This window comes from Myotis myotis, unplaced genomic scaffold, assembly GCF_014108235.1.
Source record: "Myotis myotis isolate mMyoMyo1 unplaced genomic scaffold, mMyoMyo1.p scaffold_m19_p_3, whole genome shotgun sequence".
Taxonomy (NCBI): Eukaryota; Metazoa; Chordata; class Mammalia; order Chiroptera; family Vespertilionidae; genus Myotis; species Myotis myotis.
In genome coordinates, this window is record NW_023416335.1 from 167,635,974 (window position 1) to 167,655,705 (window position 19,732).

General features: G+C 41.4%; 1 protein-coding gene across 7 annotated transcripts in view; it reads right to left on the reverse strand.

The window, feature by feature from the left end:
* Positions 1-548: 548 nt before the first annotated feature.
* ANO6 (anoctamin 6) overlaps positions 549-19,732 on the reverse strand; it is a 192,175-nt gene continuing 172,991 nt past the window's right edge. For all 7 annotated transcript variants that reach the window (XM_036300887.1, XM_036300891.1, XM_036300888.1 and 4 more), the window contains 5 exons: positions 19,316-19,446; positions 13,418-13,623; positions 8,827-9,029; positions 7,418-7,523; positions 549-3,585 (listed from right to left, as the gene is read on the reverse strand). In XM_036300887.1, the coding sequence (XP_036156780.1) occupies positions 3,379-3,585; positions 7,418-7,523; positions 8,827-9,029; positions 13,418-13,623; positions 19,316-19,446 (853 nt within the window). In that variant the 3' untranslated portion in view covers positions 549-3,378. The remainder of the gene's footprint in view (positions 3,586-7,417; positions 7,524-8,826; positions 9,030-13,417; positions 13,624-19,315; positions 19,447-19,732) is intronic.

Here is a 19,732-nt window from a genome sequence, read left to right on the forward strand (position 1 = left end):
CTCCTCCTGCTGGTGCAGTGGGACACTGGTGCACCTGGCAAGGTGAGGTAGGCTGGTTTGCAGCTCCCATTTGGTCTCCAGGCTTGGTGCCCTGTGCAGGGTTCCAACTCAACAACTGTCTGCAGCAGCCTTGCCTGAGTCTCCACCCACAATTTATCCCAGAAAAACCATACTTCAAAGTAAGTGCAGGCTGTGAAAAAATATAATTTTAGATATCTCTATATATAAAAGCCAAGTGACCAGAAGGACAGAATGGAACCAGAATGACCAGTCGCTATGACACACACTGCAGCGGCCAACTGGCCTGATTGGGGCCCGATTGGCCCCCCACAACTTCCTGCAGCCCCTCCCCATGGCTGGCCCTGCCCCCAATCGGCACTCATTGGGGCAGGCTGGCCAGACTCCACCCATGTACAAATTCCTGCACTGGGCCTCTAGTAATCTACATAAAAGTGCACATTTGTTATCTGAGTGATAATGTTTTTTCAGAAAGGGCAAATATACCTGCTGTGTACCAATTAAGACAATTAAATGAGTAGACCACAGTACTGTTTTTACAGTGATTTTATTAAAATGCTCAAAATTATAAAAGGATATTAAAATGCACAGAAATCACAAAACATTACAAACTTTCCATCTTATGCCATGGTGTATGAAGAGCATTATATGAATATTTCAGTTCTAATTTAGTTAGGCTACTCATACAGTTTAATTTTTCAAACATCTTAAAATACAAACATGACAAATGTTACAAGAAGTGTTTCAACAACAGAGCACATTCTGCCCCCCTATTATGAATTCGTGTTTTCTGAAATTCAAGATGTGTGCGCAATTCAAAGGGAAGACTTTGGTGACAGTTTATAAGATGGCCTTGTTTAGTCTTCCAACACAAATGGTAGCTTTCCCCTTCTATCTACTGACATAACTAGGACACTGGAGGGATAAAGGAAACTCCCCTGAGTATTTTGGTCTAATGCTCTGCTCTATTACAATTCACAGGCATTACAAAAGGACAGGACATGAACACTTCTCTAGTGGTTAACGCTGGGCAGCTCTAGGGCTGGATTTCCCTTCACAGGCCCACGGCCACACCCATTCATCTTCCCCGGGGCGCTGCCTCTGCACACGCTTAGACCCAGCCATGATGGCTGCAGGCAGAGCCCCACACTTTTCTTCACCACTGACAAGCCCGCGCTAGACTTACATCACCAGTGTTGGTGTCCTGGGTGACCCTGGGCGCCCACTACAACGGAGCCGTTTGGGAAATGTTGGCAGTGTCGTATGTCACATCTGCTGCCTTAAAAAGTGTAGAGGTTTTATGCCCTCCTGTCCAAGGAAGCACGTTTTAGACCGTGAAGACAACGTATGAAAGAAAATGCATAATTCTTTTAGCGTTGTATATACGAGGAGATAAGGCAAGAGCATTTCTTTTCCATGCTTCCATCCACAATGAGGAACTGCCAAATCCAACACGGGGATACAGTTCAGAGAGGAGAGGAGGTAATCGGAGGAAGCGCACCGCTTCCGGGAGAGCATCACAGGGAGTGGGGCAGGAGCAGTGGCACTAGGCTGTGTGGGATGAGAAAGCTGGCCCGGGAAAGAAATTCGTTTCTCACTCCCGGTGCAGTCGGCCCCTCATGGCCACGTTCTGATCACCTCGGCAGCCTTATCCAGACAGTTAGTGAAATGCTGTCCCTGGTCCATAGGGACAATTCAAAAGTCCAGAGACTGCTTTGAGGAATCCTACGTAAATACTGCTTTTTTTTAAAAAAAACATTTATGGCAGGTATTTAGAATTGTGATCTGGAGTTCGACTACCCTATGGTAACAAGCCTCTAAACACGAAAACATGTTTCCTTTTCCTTTGCTGCTGGAATTCTGAGCAGCTTGGCTCCCATGGCACCTGGGTGTTTAGCAGCACCCCAGTGGGTGGCAGCCCATCTAGCAAGGACCCGGTGCTAGACACCTTCTCCCGCACCCATCACTCCCGTGACCAGTCAGTAGTGAGGAGTGCGGGCTCCGTATCTTCTCGAGTTCCCCAGAGGGCCTAGCACCTGAAAGGCAGTAAGGCGCTGTAAAGACTGCTCAGCTGAACACATCTCGGGCAAGACAGGCACGGTGTAGGCATTCAGCAGGAAGTGACCTCCGGCTGAGGGCAGGGTTTGTGACCAAACCATTTTCTTGTCAGAGCCTAAATGCCCGATTGGCTTTAAGGATGCTGGAAGTACAAATCAAACCCAGAGTCTTTTCTGGGTTGGGAATAATCTGGGTTTACTCCCGTCTTCCTCCCTCCCCACAAATGCCCCTCTGGTGCAAACATGCAATTACAAACAAGTTCCTGGGTTGGGAATAGGAGAATGGAGGGTGCAGGGAGCTACTTGGGGCAGAGGCTTTGGTATGTTGATCCCATGGACATGCGGAATCCTTGCCAAAAGGTGCTCCCCACACAGAGACACAGTGTGGCTCACCATCAGGGCACTTGTGTTCTGGTAAGCGCACTCGGCATCATCATGTCACAGTGGCTGTGTAGGGCGCCATTCGCGATGGCGCTCGTGATCTGGAATACTGTGCGCCCTGCAGCTAGTGGATAAAGGGCAACTGTGGGAAATTGATGGGCGTATCTTTCCCAGACTATTACGTTGATAGAAATGTAATTTTAATTCCTTGATTTCTTTGTTTTCCCAAGAAACTACACATCTTTAGAAGAGATAATTTTAATTCCTTGATTTCCCCCCCCCCCCAAGAAACTATACATCTTTAGTAGGAGAGGTAAATTAATTATCCTGATCAATAGGAATTAAATTCTGTTTGAATCTGTAACTTTCCCTGCTTTTGTCATCTTATTCCCTTTGAGCTGCAAAGCAGTCAACACTGATTAGGCACAGAACATTCTGGGACGGCTCCTGGGAGTAAGAGGCATCGCTGTGGGTTAGCACAAGCACGCTGCAGGACCTCGCTGTCCTCATCCCCGTGCATGAAGAGCGTTCTGTGAGATGGACAGGTAGCCACCATGAAGACTGAAACTGTTTCCTGTTCACTGAGGTTTCCTTGTCTGTAGGGCAGTGATAATTCGCCCAAATGTCAGGAATCCTTGAGTCTATTTGCCACTTCATACAGCGTTCAGGCGGGACTCTGAGCCAGCGATTTTCAGTCACGCAGAAGCAGGCGTGTCTCGTCTCTAAGGATGGCACTGTGAGGGGAAGGTCACTGGCGCAGGTCTGGCAAAGTGAAGCGGCAAAACACTCCCTAAAAACAAACAGGAAAACACAAGTCCGTCCTGCTGCAGAAGGGGTGCTTTTGAAGCATTTTCATCAGAGGTTCATAGTATTTTTTGACAAGAGTAAAATTCTTTAAAGTGCTTCTCAGAACCTAAAGCTCTTATTCTAATTTGGGTCGTAAATGGTTATCTGCTGCTCCCATTATGGTCTCAGCGATGACCCCCATATTTTTGGTCATGTCTTTGAGGTGATTCTCATGAAGAAGCTTCTGGGTTAGGTACTTTTCTCTCTTGATCTTGCTCCTCGTCCTTTTCGATACGTCCGGAATTGCATATGACAGGAAGAATTTCACAGAGTAGATGACATGCTGAAGGAGAGAAAAAGAAACAAGTCAACCACAAGACATGGAGGGAACAGTCCTCTCCTTTATTCTTGCTGGTCATCATGGCAGTGCATCTGGACAAGGGGGTGGGCGCTGCACATGTCCGTCCAGGCTGTGCCAAGGAGCTCCATGTTACTTATTTCAGGAATACTATTTGATAGGAAAGAACAGCTCTAGTATCTACAGTACTCACCACAACACTGATCATTCTGTACATTTCTAGTGTGTGGGCCTTTTCTATCTTGTCCCAAGCCTCTTCCTCAAAAGTAAACTCTCTATATTTTTTTACTTAAAAAAAGTTTAACAAAATATGTATACATCCCAAAATAATACATTGTTTGGTCTTGCTTGATTTGAGCTTTATAAAACTCGTAATAGATATTGTATACAGTGTTTTAAAATTGCTTTAAATGATAGCTTTGCAGGGTAGAATAATGTTGGTTGTAGGCCTTTGCTTTTCATCACTTTGAATATTTCATGCCATCTCTATGGCCTGCAAAGTTTCTGTTGCAAAATCAGCTGACAGTCTTATGGCAGCTTCCTTCTGGGTAACTAACTGCTTATCTCTTGCTGCTTTTAAGCTACTCTCTTTGTCTTTAACCTTTGTGATTTTAATTATGATGTGTCTTGGTGTGGGCCTCTTTGAGTTCACCTCACTGGGGACTCTCTGTGCTTCCTGGATAGGTATGTCCAGGACATTTCCTATTTCCTTTGCCAAGCTAGGGACGTTTTCTGTCATTATTGCTTCAAGTAAGTTTTTAATTTCTTGCTCTATCTCTCTCCTTCTGGTACCCCCGTTATGTGAATGCTGGCATGCTTGATGTTGTTCCAGAGGCTCTTTAAACTATCCTCATTTTTTTTTGGATTCTTTTAGCTGTTCTGATTGGGTGTTTTCTGCAACCTTATCTGCCAAACTGCTGATTCAATCCTCTGCTTTATGGAATCTACTTTTGATTCCCTCTAATACAGTGGCTCCCAACATGGGGCAGAACAATTTGATTTTTAAGGGGGGCAATTTGAGAATGAGCTATTAACAGTGAGTTTTTTGCATTTCTTATGGTTCTAGGGTCCTCATATCCTATCTAATAAAGAGATAATATGCAAATTGACCCTACACCCTCACAAGATGGTTGCCTATGATCAGGCTGGCAGGGGGGTCAGGGAGGGACGAACAAACAACTGAACAAGCAGGTTGCGTGGGGCGACCAGGCCAGCAGGGGGGTTAGTGAGGGACGACCAAACGACTGAACAGCAGGCTGCATGGGGTGACCAAGCCAGTGTGAGGCGGGGAGGGGAAGTTGGGGGCGACCAGGCCAGCAGGGGGATTAGTGAGGGACAACCAAACGACTGAACAGCAGGCTGCATGGAGCGGCCAAGCCAGCGTGGGGGGAGGGGGGGAGTTGGGGACGACCAGGCCGGCAGACAGGTGAGCGATTAGGAGCCAGCGGTCCAGTATTGAGAGGGATGTCTGACTGCTGGTTTAGGCCCGATCTCGGGGGTCAGGCCTAAACCGGCAGTCGGACATCCCCCGAGGGGTCCCGGATTGGAGAGGGTGCAGGCTGGGCTGAGGGGAATCCCACCCCCGCCCCTCCAGTGCACACATTTCATGCACCAGGCCTCTAGTATAGTATATAAGTATATATTGTGACATATTTATGCATTTCAGTTCCCTATGTTTTGAAACTTTCTTTGCTATTTTTTCATATAATTTCATATTATTTTTTTAACAATTTCTTAGTGATTTCTTCCTCAGTACTTCAACTATCCTTTTGTTCTTTTATTTTTCTCTTTTATGGATGCCATGTTCTTGAAAGCCTGTTTAGATCAAGTTAATGGCCTTTTAGGCATCTTCCACATTAACAGGAGTTCACTTTTTGAATAAGAAAGATATGTCATGGCGAGGGTGGGGGCATGGCCAAAAAAAAAAAAACAAAACAGGTTGGGAACCACTGCTCTTAATATATTCATTTCTAGCATTATGCTAAGTGAAATAAGCCAGTCAATGAAGGAAAAATACCACATGATCTCACTCATTCATGGATAATAGAGACCATTATAAACTTTTGAACAATAATAGATACAGAGGCAGAGCTGCCTCAAACAGATTGTCAAACTGCAGTGGGAAGGCCGGGGAGGGTTGGGGGGCAGGAGATAGGGGGGTAAGAGATCAACTAAAGGACTTGTATGCATGCATATAAGCATAACCAATGGACATAAGACACTGGGGGATAGGGGAGGCTAGGGGACTGTCTAGGGCGGGGGGATAAAATGGACACATATGTAATACCCTTTGTAATACTTTAAGCAATAAATAAAAAAATATATATATTCATTTCTGTTGTGTGTGTTTTTTTGTGTGTGTGGTTTCTATGTCCTCTTTTATGCTGTTAAAGTTCTAAGTTCCTTGACATCTTTGTAACCATTGTTTTGAACTCTGTATCAGATAGAATGCCTGCCTCCATTTCATTTAGTTATTTTTCTGGAGATTTTCTCTTGTTCTTTTATTTGCGGCATGTTCTTTGTCTCCCCATTTTGGCTGACTCCCTGTGTTTCTGTCTATGTTTTATGTAGAGCTGTTAAATCTCTGGGTCTTGGAAGAGATGCTGCTCCCTCTTGTAGATTCTCCTCCCTTGTGAGCTCAAAAGCAAAGGAAACTATGTTTTAAGATGATTCCAAATGTTTTGTAGTGAGATGGCCCCACAGTAACTAGTATACCATGAGATCAAAAGTAGAAATCTAAACACTTTGGTAATGACATACTTGAATATAAACTAGTAACTCTTGCTGTATACCAGATACAGTACTTCTAGAACCCACTTATTATGGTGAGCCAATGATGAATTATTTTCTTCTTTTATTAGTATTTGGTAACTGAGATATACATGGAAGTCTTCCCTGGGGCGTTCTGGCAAAATATTTTCTTTCCTGACAAAAAGGAACAGATATGGCTAGCATTGTCCTTCTCCTTCTGACGAGGACATAGCCTGTTATCTGGAATTGCAGCCATCATGCTGCAATCATAAAGTGGCACTGAATGAGAGAAAACCTAGAAAATCAGAGACATGCTCCTTGTGTCAGCAAGCTGTTATCGACTCAGGAGCGTTCACCTACTTCCAGTGAAGTTTATGTGAGAAAAAACAACCCTTATTTGTTTAAACCACTACAGATGGATTTTCTGTTTCTTGCAGCTAAATGTAATCCTAACTGACCACAGCAAGCAATTTCTGAGGCTCTGGAATTTGGTGGGAGCTATTCACTCAGTGTAAAAAGTAAAGTTGACTAGATCAATTTCAAATTGATAGCTGCCTTATTCATTTTTCAAAGCTGGTTAACTTTAAGAATACAAAATATTATAAAAATATTATAAGAAGGTATTTTATGAAAATTAATAAATATAATAACACAAGTAAAACTAATAGACATAATAATACAAGTAAAACTATTAACAGCAATAAGTTTCTCAAAGGCAGAGATCAGATCTTACTCATTTTGAGTAAGCCCCTTCTCAGCCTAACATGTAGCCCAGTGCCCCACCCCCTACTGAAGACACTCCATACTGAACTGAAAAGAATTGAATCCCCTTAGCACACAACGTGCTTTTAACTTTTAAAGCAGATAAGCAACTTCATTTAATTCATGTGAGCTTTATGGGTATTCTCAGGTCAAATTTGATTAACACATGTCCTAAAATAATTGTTAGCAAGAGATAAGAATGTATTGTACATTTTAAGACGGAGTCGGAAACACTTAAAGCTGATGAAAGGTATGCAAATATATTGCCGTATAAATTATTTCAAAGTCTGACTGCTTCTCCTACCTCCATGACAATGATAAAAGCCAGCTTGGCCGCGATCACGTGCCAGTAGTAGATGTTGTGTTTATACTCTTGAGGGTGTCCAGGAGGGTACCGGAAATCACGATACCTGGAAACACAGTGGGGGCAGATCAGAAGGTCATTCTTTTTGATCAAATACTGTAAACAAAGGGCCCATTTAAAAAGAGGTCCTATTTTAAACAACGCTTTTTTAAAGTTGGACATCATATAAATATTCTCTAAGAGTTTAATTTGGTAACAAAACCCTGAAATACTCTTCCAGTGATATTTCTTCCAGTGATATTTCACATACAATGGGGAAATGATGGTAATGACAGATTCCATCTTTGTAAAAAGAGAACAAAGGTGTCTTACATTTTTTTCCTAGCGTTTTATCCTTGCTTTCTTAAGACTATATAACTAAAACAATTGAGTGTATTTCTGAAATATAGTTATAAATTTGTTTATCTCATGGTGCCATCGGCGTTCACTCAGCTATGGGGTTCTCTCCTCTATTGGGAGTACTGTCTGCTTGTTACAAGTTTCTTGCTCGTTTCCTTGTGGTCAGATATCATGTGCTACTGCTGTTGATGTCTCTCCCTTAAGCAGCACACCTCTAATTTTCTTCCTGTAACCTATTAATCCTAGGAGAGTTTAATTACTCTCTGGAATTATATAAAGCAGATTCAATGTGGAATTCTGAAGAAGCTCTACTGTGTGTAAATTTGAAACTTTTATTTGAGGCTTATTTTTGGTTTCTTGGTTGTGTTGTTGAGAATCTGAATTGAAGAAGGCTTTGAGGAGTAGAACTAAATACATTTTAAATCCTCCTTTAGGTTTAAGTCACTGATTGGAAAAAAAAAGTTAATCAATGACCTGTATGTACTCAACAAACTTTATCAAGGGGTAATTTAGTTCACATATACTGTCCACAGTTGATCCCACCGGCCATTAAAATAAATGCAGAGCACTTTGGAATACCTTTAGAGAATATTGCTGGCGGGGTGGAGGTATTTGCATTTCTTGTCTTTGCATTTCTTTGTTAAATGAGAGAGCTAGTTTGTCATCATTCAATGTTGTCAGGTTGTGCTTAATAACACATTAGTCATGACAAATGAATTATCTTGCTTTTTGGAACTCTTAAGTTTCTTTTTTCTAAAATATAAGTCTTTTCTTTGGAATCAGTCTCCCTGTAATCATTTGAAATTCTCACCTTTAAATCTTGCTTTATGATTGGAAGCTCTAATCCTAGTTTGTATTAACTTTTATGTATTATCCTTTAAGTTTGATAGAAAAAGATAGCTAGGAAAAGATATCTCTAGCTATTTTATTTAAATTATACCAAATAGAATTGCCTTACAATCAAAGTCCTAAAGATGAAATACATTTTTAAACACATAAGCAAAACTTGCCTGCATGTGGTGTAGTTGCCAAGTCCAGTGTATGGATTTCCCTTGCTTCTGTTTTTGAAGTCCGCGATGTTGAAGATGGAGAGAGTATTGTTGATGTATCCATCCATGGTGTAGTGGGGGTGGTCCCCATAGGGAGGGACAGAAAAGGACCAGTAATACACCAGGCGGGGGATCATGTCTGATGTGAAAGCAATAATCATGGCCTGTGTTGGGAGGAAAACAAGAGGGGGGCATTAATTTAGAGCCCTTTTAGGGATGGTTAACAAAGATGCCAGAATTACATTTTTATCAGTTGATTGTTTTTAAAATTAAAGATTCGGGAACCTTAATTCTTTCCTAACTAAATCTGTAACAAATGGATATAGAGAGTAAATATCCTAAAATCTTTGAGCAGTTGCTTTAACACTAGAAAGACTGAAATTTAGTGTATACCTATATTGCCCAAAAGCAGTCGAAATGACTGCATTGTGAAAGAATAATATCGGAGCACTCTTCACTTATGTTCCTTAGCTTTTCCAATAACTCACTTCTATTCGACATTTCTTTCATGAATTTAGGGCGCAAAAGAAATACAATAAACAACTTATTAGAACAAGTATCACTGCATAAAGATTCGAATAACAAGTACTAGTTTAGCTTATTGAGCAACTGCAACTTATCAAGTATCGACAATTTATCATGTACTTGTATGTTATCATGTGACGGTAATCGGAAAAAAAAAAGAAAACTGTTATTTCAATACAGAGCCAAACTGGTCATATAAGAAATTTACTCAATTCAATAATAATAGTCATTTGATTATTTAAAATTTCCCAAGCAGTCAAAATGACTGCTTTTGGGCAATATAGGTATAACACATATATATATACCAGAAATGGAGGGGGAGGTAACTACAATTATTAATAAACGCATTTATATGTTGTACAAAAAGTCACAAAATTCTAAGACATTGTGTCCTTATATACATAATTGTTTTTCTAATTGAAATTAAAAAGCAGTCAAAATGACTTCCTTGGGCAATCTAGTGTTAAAGTAGAATAGTTCCTTTCCTTTTCATCTTCAATTCTAAAAAATGTCCAGAAATCTTATCTACAGTTCAAAAGCAAGGCCTATAGTTGCCTGAGATGTTTCTTAAGTAAGGTAAAAATAATTGTGGATGACTTAAGAGCTGCTTGCATATATAATGCATGTGAATTATTTTTTCAAAAATTAGAATATAACAAAATTCAATCAACCTTGGAGCTCTATTCAATATAATTTAAATCTTTTATGATTTAGATGGAGAAGGTGTAATATTCTAAAAATAATTTGGCTCTATATAATTCTTTTGTAGTGTAAATAATTAATACAAAACTGATTTTAAAATAGTTTGTCTCTTAAAAATGGAATGTAAGCTGCATAAAATACATTTTCCTTGATCTAAGTTAATGGCCTTTAGATTCAAACTTTTATTCTATAGTATCTAGACTTGTTTAGACAAGTCAGTCCATAATCTGATTTATTTTAAACTGTCAGTATATACTTATGGATGTTGCTTCATTAGAGAGCAACTATTTTTAAATTAATGTTATTAAAATGTAGAAAACAACAACAGAACCACCCCCACCCCCCTTTGGGTTGCTCCATTCACACAGTCAAGCAATGATGTCTGTTTTGTTAGATATAGTATCTAAGCCTCTAAACATCTAAAATATTAAATGGATAAAGTTGTGAACATTATAAATTATTAAATAACAAAGTCTAGTGTGTTTCCAGATTAAAGGAATAAGTATGGGTCAAAGTTAAACGTGGGTCTAAACTAGGCAGATAGGCAGACATCTACTCAGAAGGCAAGTACTATTACATGGATTTTCTCCAAAAGTTTTTAATTTGGGCTTTAAGCTTTCCAATGTGTAAAATTGGTTTGAAGGAAGGAGAAAGAATATTTCAATCCAAAATCTATGTGACTAAACAAAGCTCACTGATTTGGGTATTTATTGAAGCAGAAGAACAGTCCTGTTTCTGGCACGCTATGATTTGTAAGAGCATTCATAGGAACATATGGTTTAGATACAGTGAGGCCACAAGTCAACAAACAAGATCTCAGGCAAACTAGGAAAACAAATAAGGGGCTTTTGTATTGCAAGATTTCCCCCAAAGTGAAATATTTCTGTGGTGGTGGTGGTGGTGGTGGTGGTATAAGGCAAGAATATTTGCTATTTTACTCAACTATAGCTTTTTAGAGAACCACCTGCAGATGTGCTTTAGGGAGCTACAAAAATTCCGACAAGGAAGTTAATTCTATTATCTTCAGACAAGATACTTTCTCCTCCTGAATTGAGCTGCTTTGAGTATAAATAAATGCAGTGCTTCATTTCACATGCTGTTCCTAACACAATTCTCCCTTTATGTAAAAATAAATTAAAATTGGTCTTCAATAGCAGATGCTCTGGCACAATACAACAATGTCAATTCATCTTATTTACTGAGTGAGCAGCTTTAAAATGATTGTAAACCAAACTCCTGCTTAATGTCCATTTTCATCTCTGCTATCGCTATTCTCTTCTTCCTACAGTTAAAAGTTCCCCTATTTTGGAAAGTTAGCCTTTCTTGTGCATGTTAGTCTGGGGAGGCCCACATTCGGTAGCCGAGGTGATGATATACATGCGCAAGAAACGACGCCTACCTGGGTAAGACCCAGCAGCACCATGAGCATGCGCGCGTGTGCCTGTGTGTGCACACACGCGTACATACACAGAGGGTGGCCCTGGAAACACAGCCAGTACTCCATCTGCGCTGAGGGAGTGGAGCCAGGCTGGGGATACGAGGACAAGGTGCCTGATACAATCAAACCAGACGCTTGAGGAATGGGGAGTAGGACTCAATTGAATTTTCTGGTTAGCTGAAGGTCAAACAAAAACGCTTTTGGTTTCAAACCTTGTTGCTGAAAACGTGGCTAAAGCACACAAGTCCACGTTCCCGCCCCGCTTAGTGCTGGGCAGCGTATTGAATGTGACAGATTCATTCTCTTATGGCGGTGGAACTTGAAGCCTCACTGTCGCATTTCCCAACATCAGTCTGCATTTCGCAGCGCCGTGGATGTGCAAAGTGTGGGCTCTCTGGGGGAATGGACGCTCATGGAACCTATTAGTTGCTTTTGTGTGTGTGTGAGATTTGCAACTTTCTCCAAAAAGGAGGGATGGCATGCAGTTCAGATCAACTGAGAATTCTGGGGGGTGACAGCTGGATCCCAGAGAACTATAACTAAGCCTGGTCCAGACAGTAGCACATTGTTAAATTCTTGTGCCTCTAGCTTAGACACCTGTCCAAGTCTCCACGGAGTCACTGTGAATGATGAAGAGGAATGCAGAGGATAAACAGCGGCAACTAACATTCCAGGAGGCCCAGGCCCTGAGCATTCCACACATTAACTCTCTGAATTCCCTAACCGCCCGTTGTGGTATACGATATTCTTAAAGTGTGTGCTTGGGAATTATTCAATTTACAAATGAGGAAAAGAGCTCGGAGTGTTAAGGCCTGGCCCGAGGTGGTGCGGCTGGGATGCTGCAGAGCTGGGAGCTGGAGCTCGGGTCTGACCCCAGAGCCTGCAGTGCTCGGCTACGCCCCCCATCCAGGAGCCTGGCCCACGGGCGCTGCCGAATTCGGTTCTGTTTCTGTAAGTGCTTGTGGGAAAAGGCTAGGGACTCAGGGCAAGTGTGGCTTGATTAATAAATTAAAACTGGGATATCATGTTGCTGGAGACTGCAACCTGGGAGTGAACTTGGCTGTGAAATAAGGGAAGAAATAGCCTGGTTGTAAGAATACTTCTGGGGCAGGAAGTCTGCCTGAGAGCTTCCTGTTGGCTTGTTGGGAAAAAGAGAGAGAGAGAGAGATTGTTCAGACAGGTCCATAATCAGTACAGCTTGTAAACAAATGAATTCTGTTCCCTCACAGCTGGGATACATGCAGGGTATGCAGTGGCTTAGCCGATAACCAGAGAGTGACTCGCCGTGACTAAGGGGTGGGGTGGGGAGGAGAGATGGGACCTGCCTCCTTAAAGAACCTCTGTCTTCGGAGACAAGGAAGGTGACACCAATTGGGAATGCACAAAGTGTTTATATTTCATCACCAAATAGTTAATATTTTACATTGATAAATTGGAATAAATGGTAAAATATGGTGGAATGATAGCCGCTATTTTAGGGTCCTCATATTTAAATGGATCGATTTTTATCTCCATTATAAAGGCACTTTTGGGTATTTCCTTTTACAGTCATGTGAGGATTAAAAGTCAGTACTTGTTATTACTATTACCATGTTTCTAGGGAATAAAAACTTTAGCACATGTGCAACAATAATATAATGGTTAGTCTTCTTAGCAACTGCCTCAGTAAGAGATCTTGACTTTGTAAGTCATGAGTGATAATTACAAATAAAATACATTAAAAATATTAAAAATATGAACAATTACAACTATGTTGTTGATATGGATGATAGTCTTGCATCTTTCTCCCATTTTAAGAAATACCAAACATCTGATTCCTCAGGTAGCAATGCTAATGTATTTTTGCCCTTTTCAACGACTTGACCCCGTGACCTCGGTTTTACTCACGTTGGTTACCACAGCCAGAATTGCGATTCCTTGCATGATGGGCTGCCATGCTCCGATGTCCTGGGCTTTTTCTGGCACCATGCGACGGTACTGGGTAGTCATTTTCCACGCGTCCACTCGTATTTCCAATATATTGTTCACCAGAGCCAACAGAGGGGCCAGTGGAAAAGAGGCCACAAATAAGGTGACAAAGCCAAACTGAATAACTGTCAATGAAATGGACACACATCATGGATGGTGGAGGGATGGAAAGACAACAGCAAACAACAAACTAACCCCCAAAGAGAACAGACATTTGTGGCACTAATAATATTCAACAGTGAAATAATTAAAACACAAATATGAGAACTCTAAGGAAAAAGATGAATTATAGCCTGTTTCTTTCACATTTATATACTTAATAGGAATAATATATTTAAACATCTTTAATCAACCAAAGTTATTTGCTGCTAAATGAACTTGGGACACTCTAAGCATATAATTCATTCTCAATGTTGAAATAATAGAACACTGGAAGATGATTTGTGAGTTAGGACTGAAAAAAAGAAAAAACTGTGGCAATATCTAACAAGCTAAAAAGTAATAAGACATGCACCTTTGGGAAGACTCCGCTTAGAGAACGGTGGAGGAAATATGCTGAAAACAGGCAAATGAGCAAGCTCCCCTGAGTCTGCCAGGGCAGCAGTCAGAGAAGTTGAGGGATTACCACACATCACAGAAATGTACGTGACAAACGTGTCTTAAGTTAAAATACAATCCTTCCTTAGGAAGTTTTATCTTGAAGTTGCTGCAGTCTATGTGGTCACCATAAGTCAAGATGCAAGTGGTGACTTAGAAGTTCTCTTCTTGCCTGTAATTTACGTGGCGTACACTATAAATACTCTACGATATTATGTTCCGTTTTAGACCCTTCCCTCCTAACTGGCAGACTTACAAATGCAAGTAAGACTGTGGAGGAGAGGAGAATGTCAGCCCCTTTAGGGCTACTGCTTAGACAAGGGGCAGGGACCACTCTGGCCAGGAAGGGCCAGGCTGTGGAGAGTGGCTGGGCAGGAGCAGCTGGCAATGGCTTCCGGTCTCAGCGGCCAGGCTGTGGTACAAACAGGTGTGGTCATGTCCAGGGAAATCAGATAAGCAAGGACTAGAGCTGGTGATGTCATGGAGTCAGCAGCGCAGCATCAAGCAGTGATGTCAATGTCTGTGTCTGTGACTCATCTAACCCTAAATGAACTCAACTTCCTACAGATGTGAACTGGCAAGTGCATGTGTCCTAACGAAGGGACCACTCACAGCTGTCAGAGCTCATGATTCAAGGGAAGCCAGAAATTCGGACTAGACTGGCAGTAAGCTCAGCTAAAAACCCAAAAAAGAAAAGATACCATTTATAATGACAACAAAAGTACAGACGATTTAGAAATAAATTAGTGAGAAATGTTAAGACTCTTACAATGCCTTTAAAAAATAAGGTAAAACAAATGAATGAATAAATGATGCAGACTCAACTTTGGGGACATATCACATTTTTTCCCTCTAAAATATAAATTAGAATTTGAATGCAAATTTAGTTAACAATCCCAAATGAATAAAGAAAGCTGAAAGGTGATGCTGAAAATTTTTAAGAAATATACACAAATAAAACAGTAGGAAGAATGTGTGAACTGACAGTATTAGGGACATCCTGAAAAACAACGAAACGGGACTAGCTCTACGAGATATTAATACATATTACGGTGCTATGATAATGGAAACAGTTTATAAAGGTGCACTAGTAGATAGTATGAATTATACAGAATAGATTTCAAGAATAGATGCAGATACTCATGGGATTTTAATGTATTATAAATATGATACTTCAAATCAGTAGATTCGAGCATGGAGAGATTAGCTCCACACTGGAAAAACTGGCATAGAGTCCTCACTTTTGACACCAAAATCAATTCCAGTTGGTATAGTCTGTTCTGATATTAAAGTGAGAACAACTTTTGAAAGCAAGCAAGCAAGAGAAAGTAACAGCCTATCAATTCAATTCAGCAGGGCAAAAACACCCATCGGGAAAACAAAGATAACCCTCACCTGGCACTTCTTCATGACCTACATGCTCAGCCGTGGGCAAACTACGGCCCGTGGGCCGGATCCGGCCCGTTTGAAATGAATAAAACTAAAAAAAAAAAAGACCGTACCCTTTTATGTAATGATGTTTACTTTGAATTTATATTAGTTCACACAAAGACTCCATCCATGCTTTTGTTCCGGCCCTCCGGTCCAGTTTAAGAACCCATTGTGGCCCTCGAGTCAAAAAGTTTGCCCACCCCTGTACATGCTAATACTTTCCATGCTTTCTTGATCACTTTAAAGTCAAGTTTCTTGAAGTACCTATGCTGAGTCTTTCTCCACCCCTGCCGCAGCCCTCACCCTTGCACCGAGACGCCTGTTGCATCTGCCCGCGGCACTCACATTTCAGTCTTTAGTGATGTGCACACTAGGCTGACTTTGATATGGCCAAACATTTCCCTCTCTGTGACAAGTGTTTCCTCTTCGTTATTGTTTTCCTTAAATTTTAAAAAGCCATGGGGTATATGTGTATGTACACATATATAAAAGTATATATGTGTACACACACATTTTTTTTTAAAGGCTACCTAGCTATCATGCTTCTTCCATTTTGGAAAGCTCATCCTGCCAAGACAAGGAAACATCAATGCAGGTGGTGGATGGAAACAGAGCAGAGGCGAGGAGGTGGGGGAGACAGGCCTGCATCCTAGAGAGAGGGGTTGGAGTGCTGTAGACCTGGAGCAAGAGGAGAGGAAAGGGGTGGTGCAAGGAGCAGGTGAAGACAGCTGGTATTAATTACAGTAAATTAAATGGAGAAATTAATACATTGTTTTAATTTTTAAAAATTATGGATGGAGGAAGGTGAGGTCAAACAGGGCCCATGTCATCACTTTATTACAGTCCATTTATGGCTCGTGCCCACTGGGAAGGCATTGCCAAGTTCTGGAGACACTGGTGCCTGTGCTGTGTCGTGCTCTATGTACGAAATGCTAGCTTACGGCCTCCGGACTATAGACCGACAGACCATTTCTCTTATGTCCCATGCCCAAGATTTCAGAAGTCACAACCATACACTCAGGGAGGCAATTTTGGTTAACACCCCAGATTACTCCAATAATCTCAAAGGATAGTGGAGAATTTGCTAAATAAAAAGAAATTTCACTCAAAAAGCACCCTCCCTCTCTCGTCGGCCGGTGTTGCTCAGTGGTTAAGCACCAACCTATGAACTAGACAGTGGTTGGCAAACTCATTAGTCAACAGAGCCAAATATCAACAGTACAACGACTGAAATTTCTTTTGAGAGACAATTTTTTTAAACTTAAATTATATAGGTAGGTACATTGTTATTAACTTAATTAGGGTACTCCTAAGGCTTAGGAAGAGCCACACTCAAGGGGCCAAAGAGCCGCATGTGGCTCACGAGCCGCAGTTTGCCGACCACAGAATTAGGAGGTCCTGGTTTGATTCCCAGTCGGGGCACACGTCTGGGTTGTGGGCTCTATCCCCAGTAGGGGGGAGCAGGAGGCAGCTGATCAATGATTCTCTCTCATCATTGATGTTTCCATCTCTTTCTCCCTCTCTGAAATAAAAATATATTAAAAAAAAAGTCCCCCCCAAAACCTATGCCCTACAGAACTTGGTGGGGGTGGCTGGAGCAATCTTAATGTAAATTCCACTCACAGTGGGATGTGTGTGTTGAAACTCCAAGCTCAAGTCACTTACGTGACTATGAGGACTAGGGCCAGGCGGGGGTGTTCCAGCTGCGAATGGAAGAAGCGGAGGCCTGGCAGCTCCCTCCTACAGAAGCAAGCTGGTCCCTACCGCCGCACAGGGATCAAGCTAAGGCCTGAGAATAGGACAGCTAGTGTGTGGGGGAAGTGGAGGGTCGCTGCGGGGGCCTGGCAGGAATTCCTCAGACAGAACAGAAGGCAGGTGTTCCGTGCCGGCGCAAGGCCGGAGGGCTCCAGGGTTGTTTGTCGGAAGGTGTTCCCCTTCATAACTGAAAAGCACATGGTGGTATCATCATGATATGGGAAACAGGAAGGAAGGAGAAACTGTGTGGTGATGAGACCACCACCAAAGGCACTCTCTTTAGAAAAACAAAAATAGTTCAGAAAGCACTTAGGAATTCTATCGCCCACAAAATAATCGATTTCACTATGGAGTTGAAGATGGAATAACAGACTGCCTACTCTTATAAATTGATTAATTTTTCTAATTCATTAGGTATTATTTAGATAATAGGAAAACAATTTAATAAATATAAAAAAACTATAACAGTTGTTATTTCATCTTTTAAGATAGGGTGAGGCCAAATTATTTAGTTGGAAATTATTTTAATGAGAGTAGGAAACCCTAAAGGTCATATCAACTTCTCCCCAAGCCACAACCCTGCAACTTTTCCTCTCAATGTCACTGGTTTGACTAATCAACTCCAGGAAAATAACTCTTTTTTTCCCAACTTTTATTGGTGCTAAAATAACAAATGACATTCTGCCCCAGCATGTTGTTATTAATGCTGATAATGGCTCCACATGAAATATTTATAATTATGACTCATTTTAGAATAACAGGTAAGTGTCTTGAAAGTCCTTTTGGAAACAGAATAAATATAGCTTCTGCATTATGTATGGCAGCTACACCCTTAATTGAACCTGGTCACAAAACATAACACGAGCAAAAAGGAAATTCAAATCAGACTTCAGGGTGCAAAGCGTTGCTGACTGTAGAAGCTCCGAGATGAACCTTTCACTCACTGAAGGAAGCAGCTGTGTTTCCATGGATCACATGTATTTTTACAAGCAATTATTTTATATATAGAATGTGACTTAATAAAAGCCGCCCTTTCTCTCTGCCGACTTGTAAACAGGAACCACAAAGGGTGTCTGCAAACACACAGACCCCCTTTGCATAAATGCAAGGTCTGTCACCCAAAATGTTGTGCCTCCTGTTCTATTCTCCTGAGCTTAAGAAACTGTAATTCATTGCAATGGTTAGCTGAAAGGGCGCAGATACAAAACATACACCTTGTTAGCCTTCTGACAGATATAATCGTGCCGTGCATAATAGAAAAGAAGTTGGAAATCTATTTTGAGGTGCATCCATTTAAAGGCAACTGAGAGCTCAAAATCCAGTTCAACGGGAGAGAAACAGAGCCGAAGCAAACACTCCACTAATGGACAAAGGCCATCAAGAAGCAGAAGGCCTGTGCTAAATCTTAATTCCAGACCAGCCACATGGTTCTAAATTCAGGCCAGTGATGAGTCATGAGGTCACTCAAGGAACCAGGCAGGAACCACCAGCCAGAAGGAATAGATACGCTGCTAGAGGCAGGTGTGAAAGCAGGCGGGGGGGAGGGGGGGCCCTGAATCACCCCTGGGACAAGCAGCAACATGTCCCTCCTCCTGGCCTCCTGCACAGCCTTGCTTACAGGACTTGGTTTGGAAGTGCATCTGCCAACAGCCGTGCCCGCATGGACTCCAGCCGGGCCGAATCACATCTAATAATAGTTTCAAGTTCAGTCTCAGACAACATGGTTAGAATGCTCCGAGAACGAACGGTGAAGATGAACCTCAATGACTACTCCGTATCATCGATGGTACATCTTTAACTCTGTACAACGAAGATACACAGTCACCTTATGTGAAAGCCTGATTCTATAGTTTTATATTATCAGGCTTTCAAATGGAGGAAAACATATCCCATTTTAATATGCTAGATCATTATTTGGCTTGATAACCCTGACTTTTGGGATCCAAAACATGCTCCAATATAATTTATATCACTTAAAATATCACTGATGCTCCATTATAACTTATGTCATCTAAAATATCACTTGTGACTTACTCATTTCAAGATACTCGTAAAATAATCCCAGTCTTCCCATGAGCTGCAGGTGGTAGTCCTGCTCCCATCGCGGGGTTACCATTTCTGAACCTGAAACTGTGCGGTAGCGTCCAATTAGATTCTTGATCCAGCTGCCAAAAGGACCACATGATGAGTTAGAATGTTATCAGACCAGGTCATAAAAGTATTTAGTGATATCTCGAGCTGAATGCATTATCTTCCCAAAAAATTCATCTGGTGCTTTGACTATGTACTTCAGGGTATCAAAACTGTAACTGCTACATTTTCTCTTAGCTCCTTTTATATGGGCAGTTTAGTTTTTAAAAGATGCTTTCCCTCTTTTGATTAACTTTCTTTTTTTCTCATTTCTATGTTATACAAAATTGTCTTTCCAGAGAAAAACAAAGACATGGATTG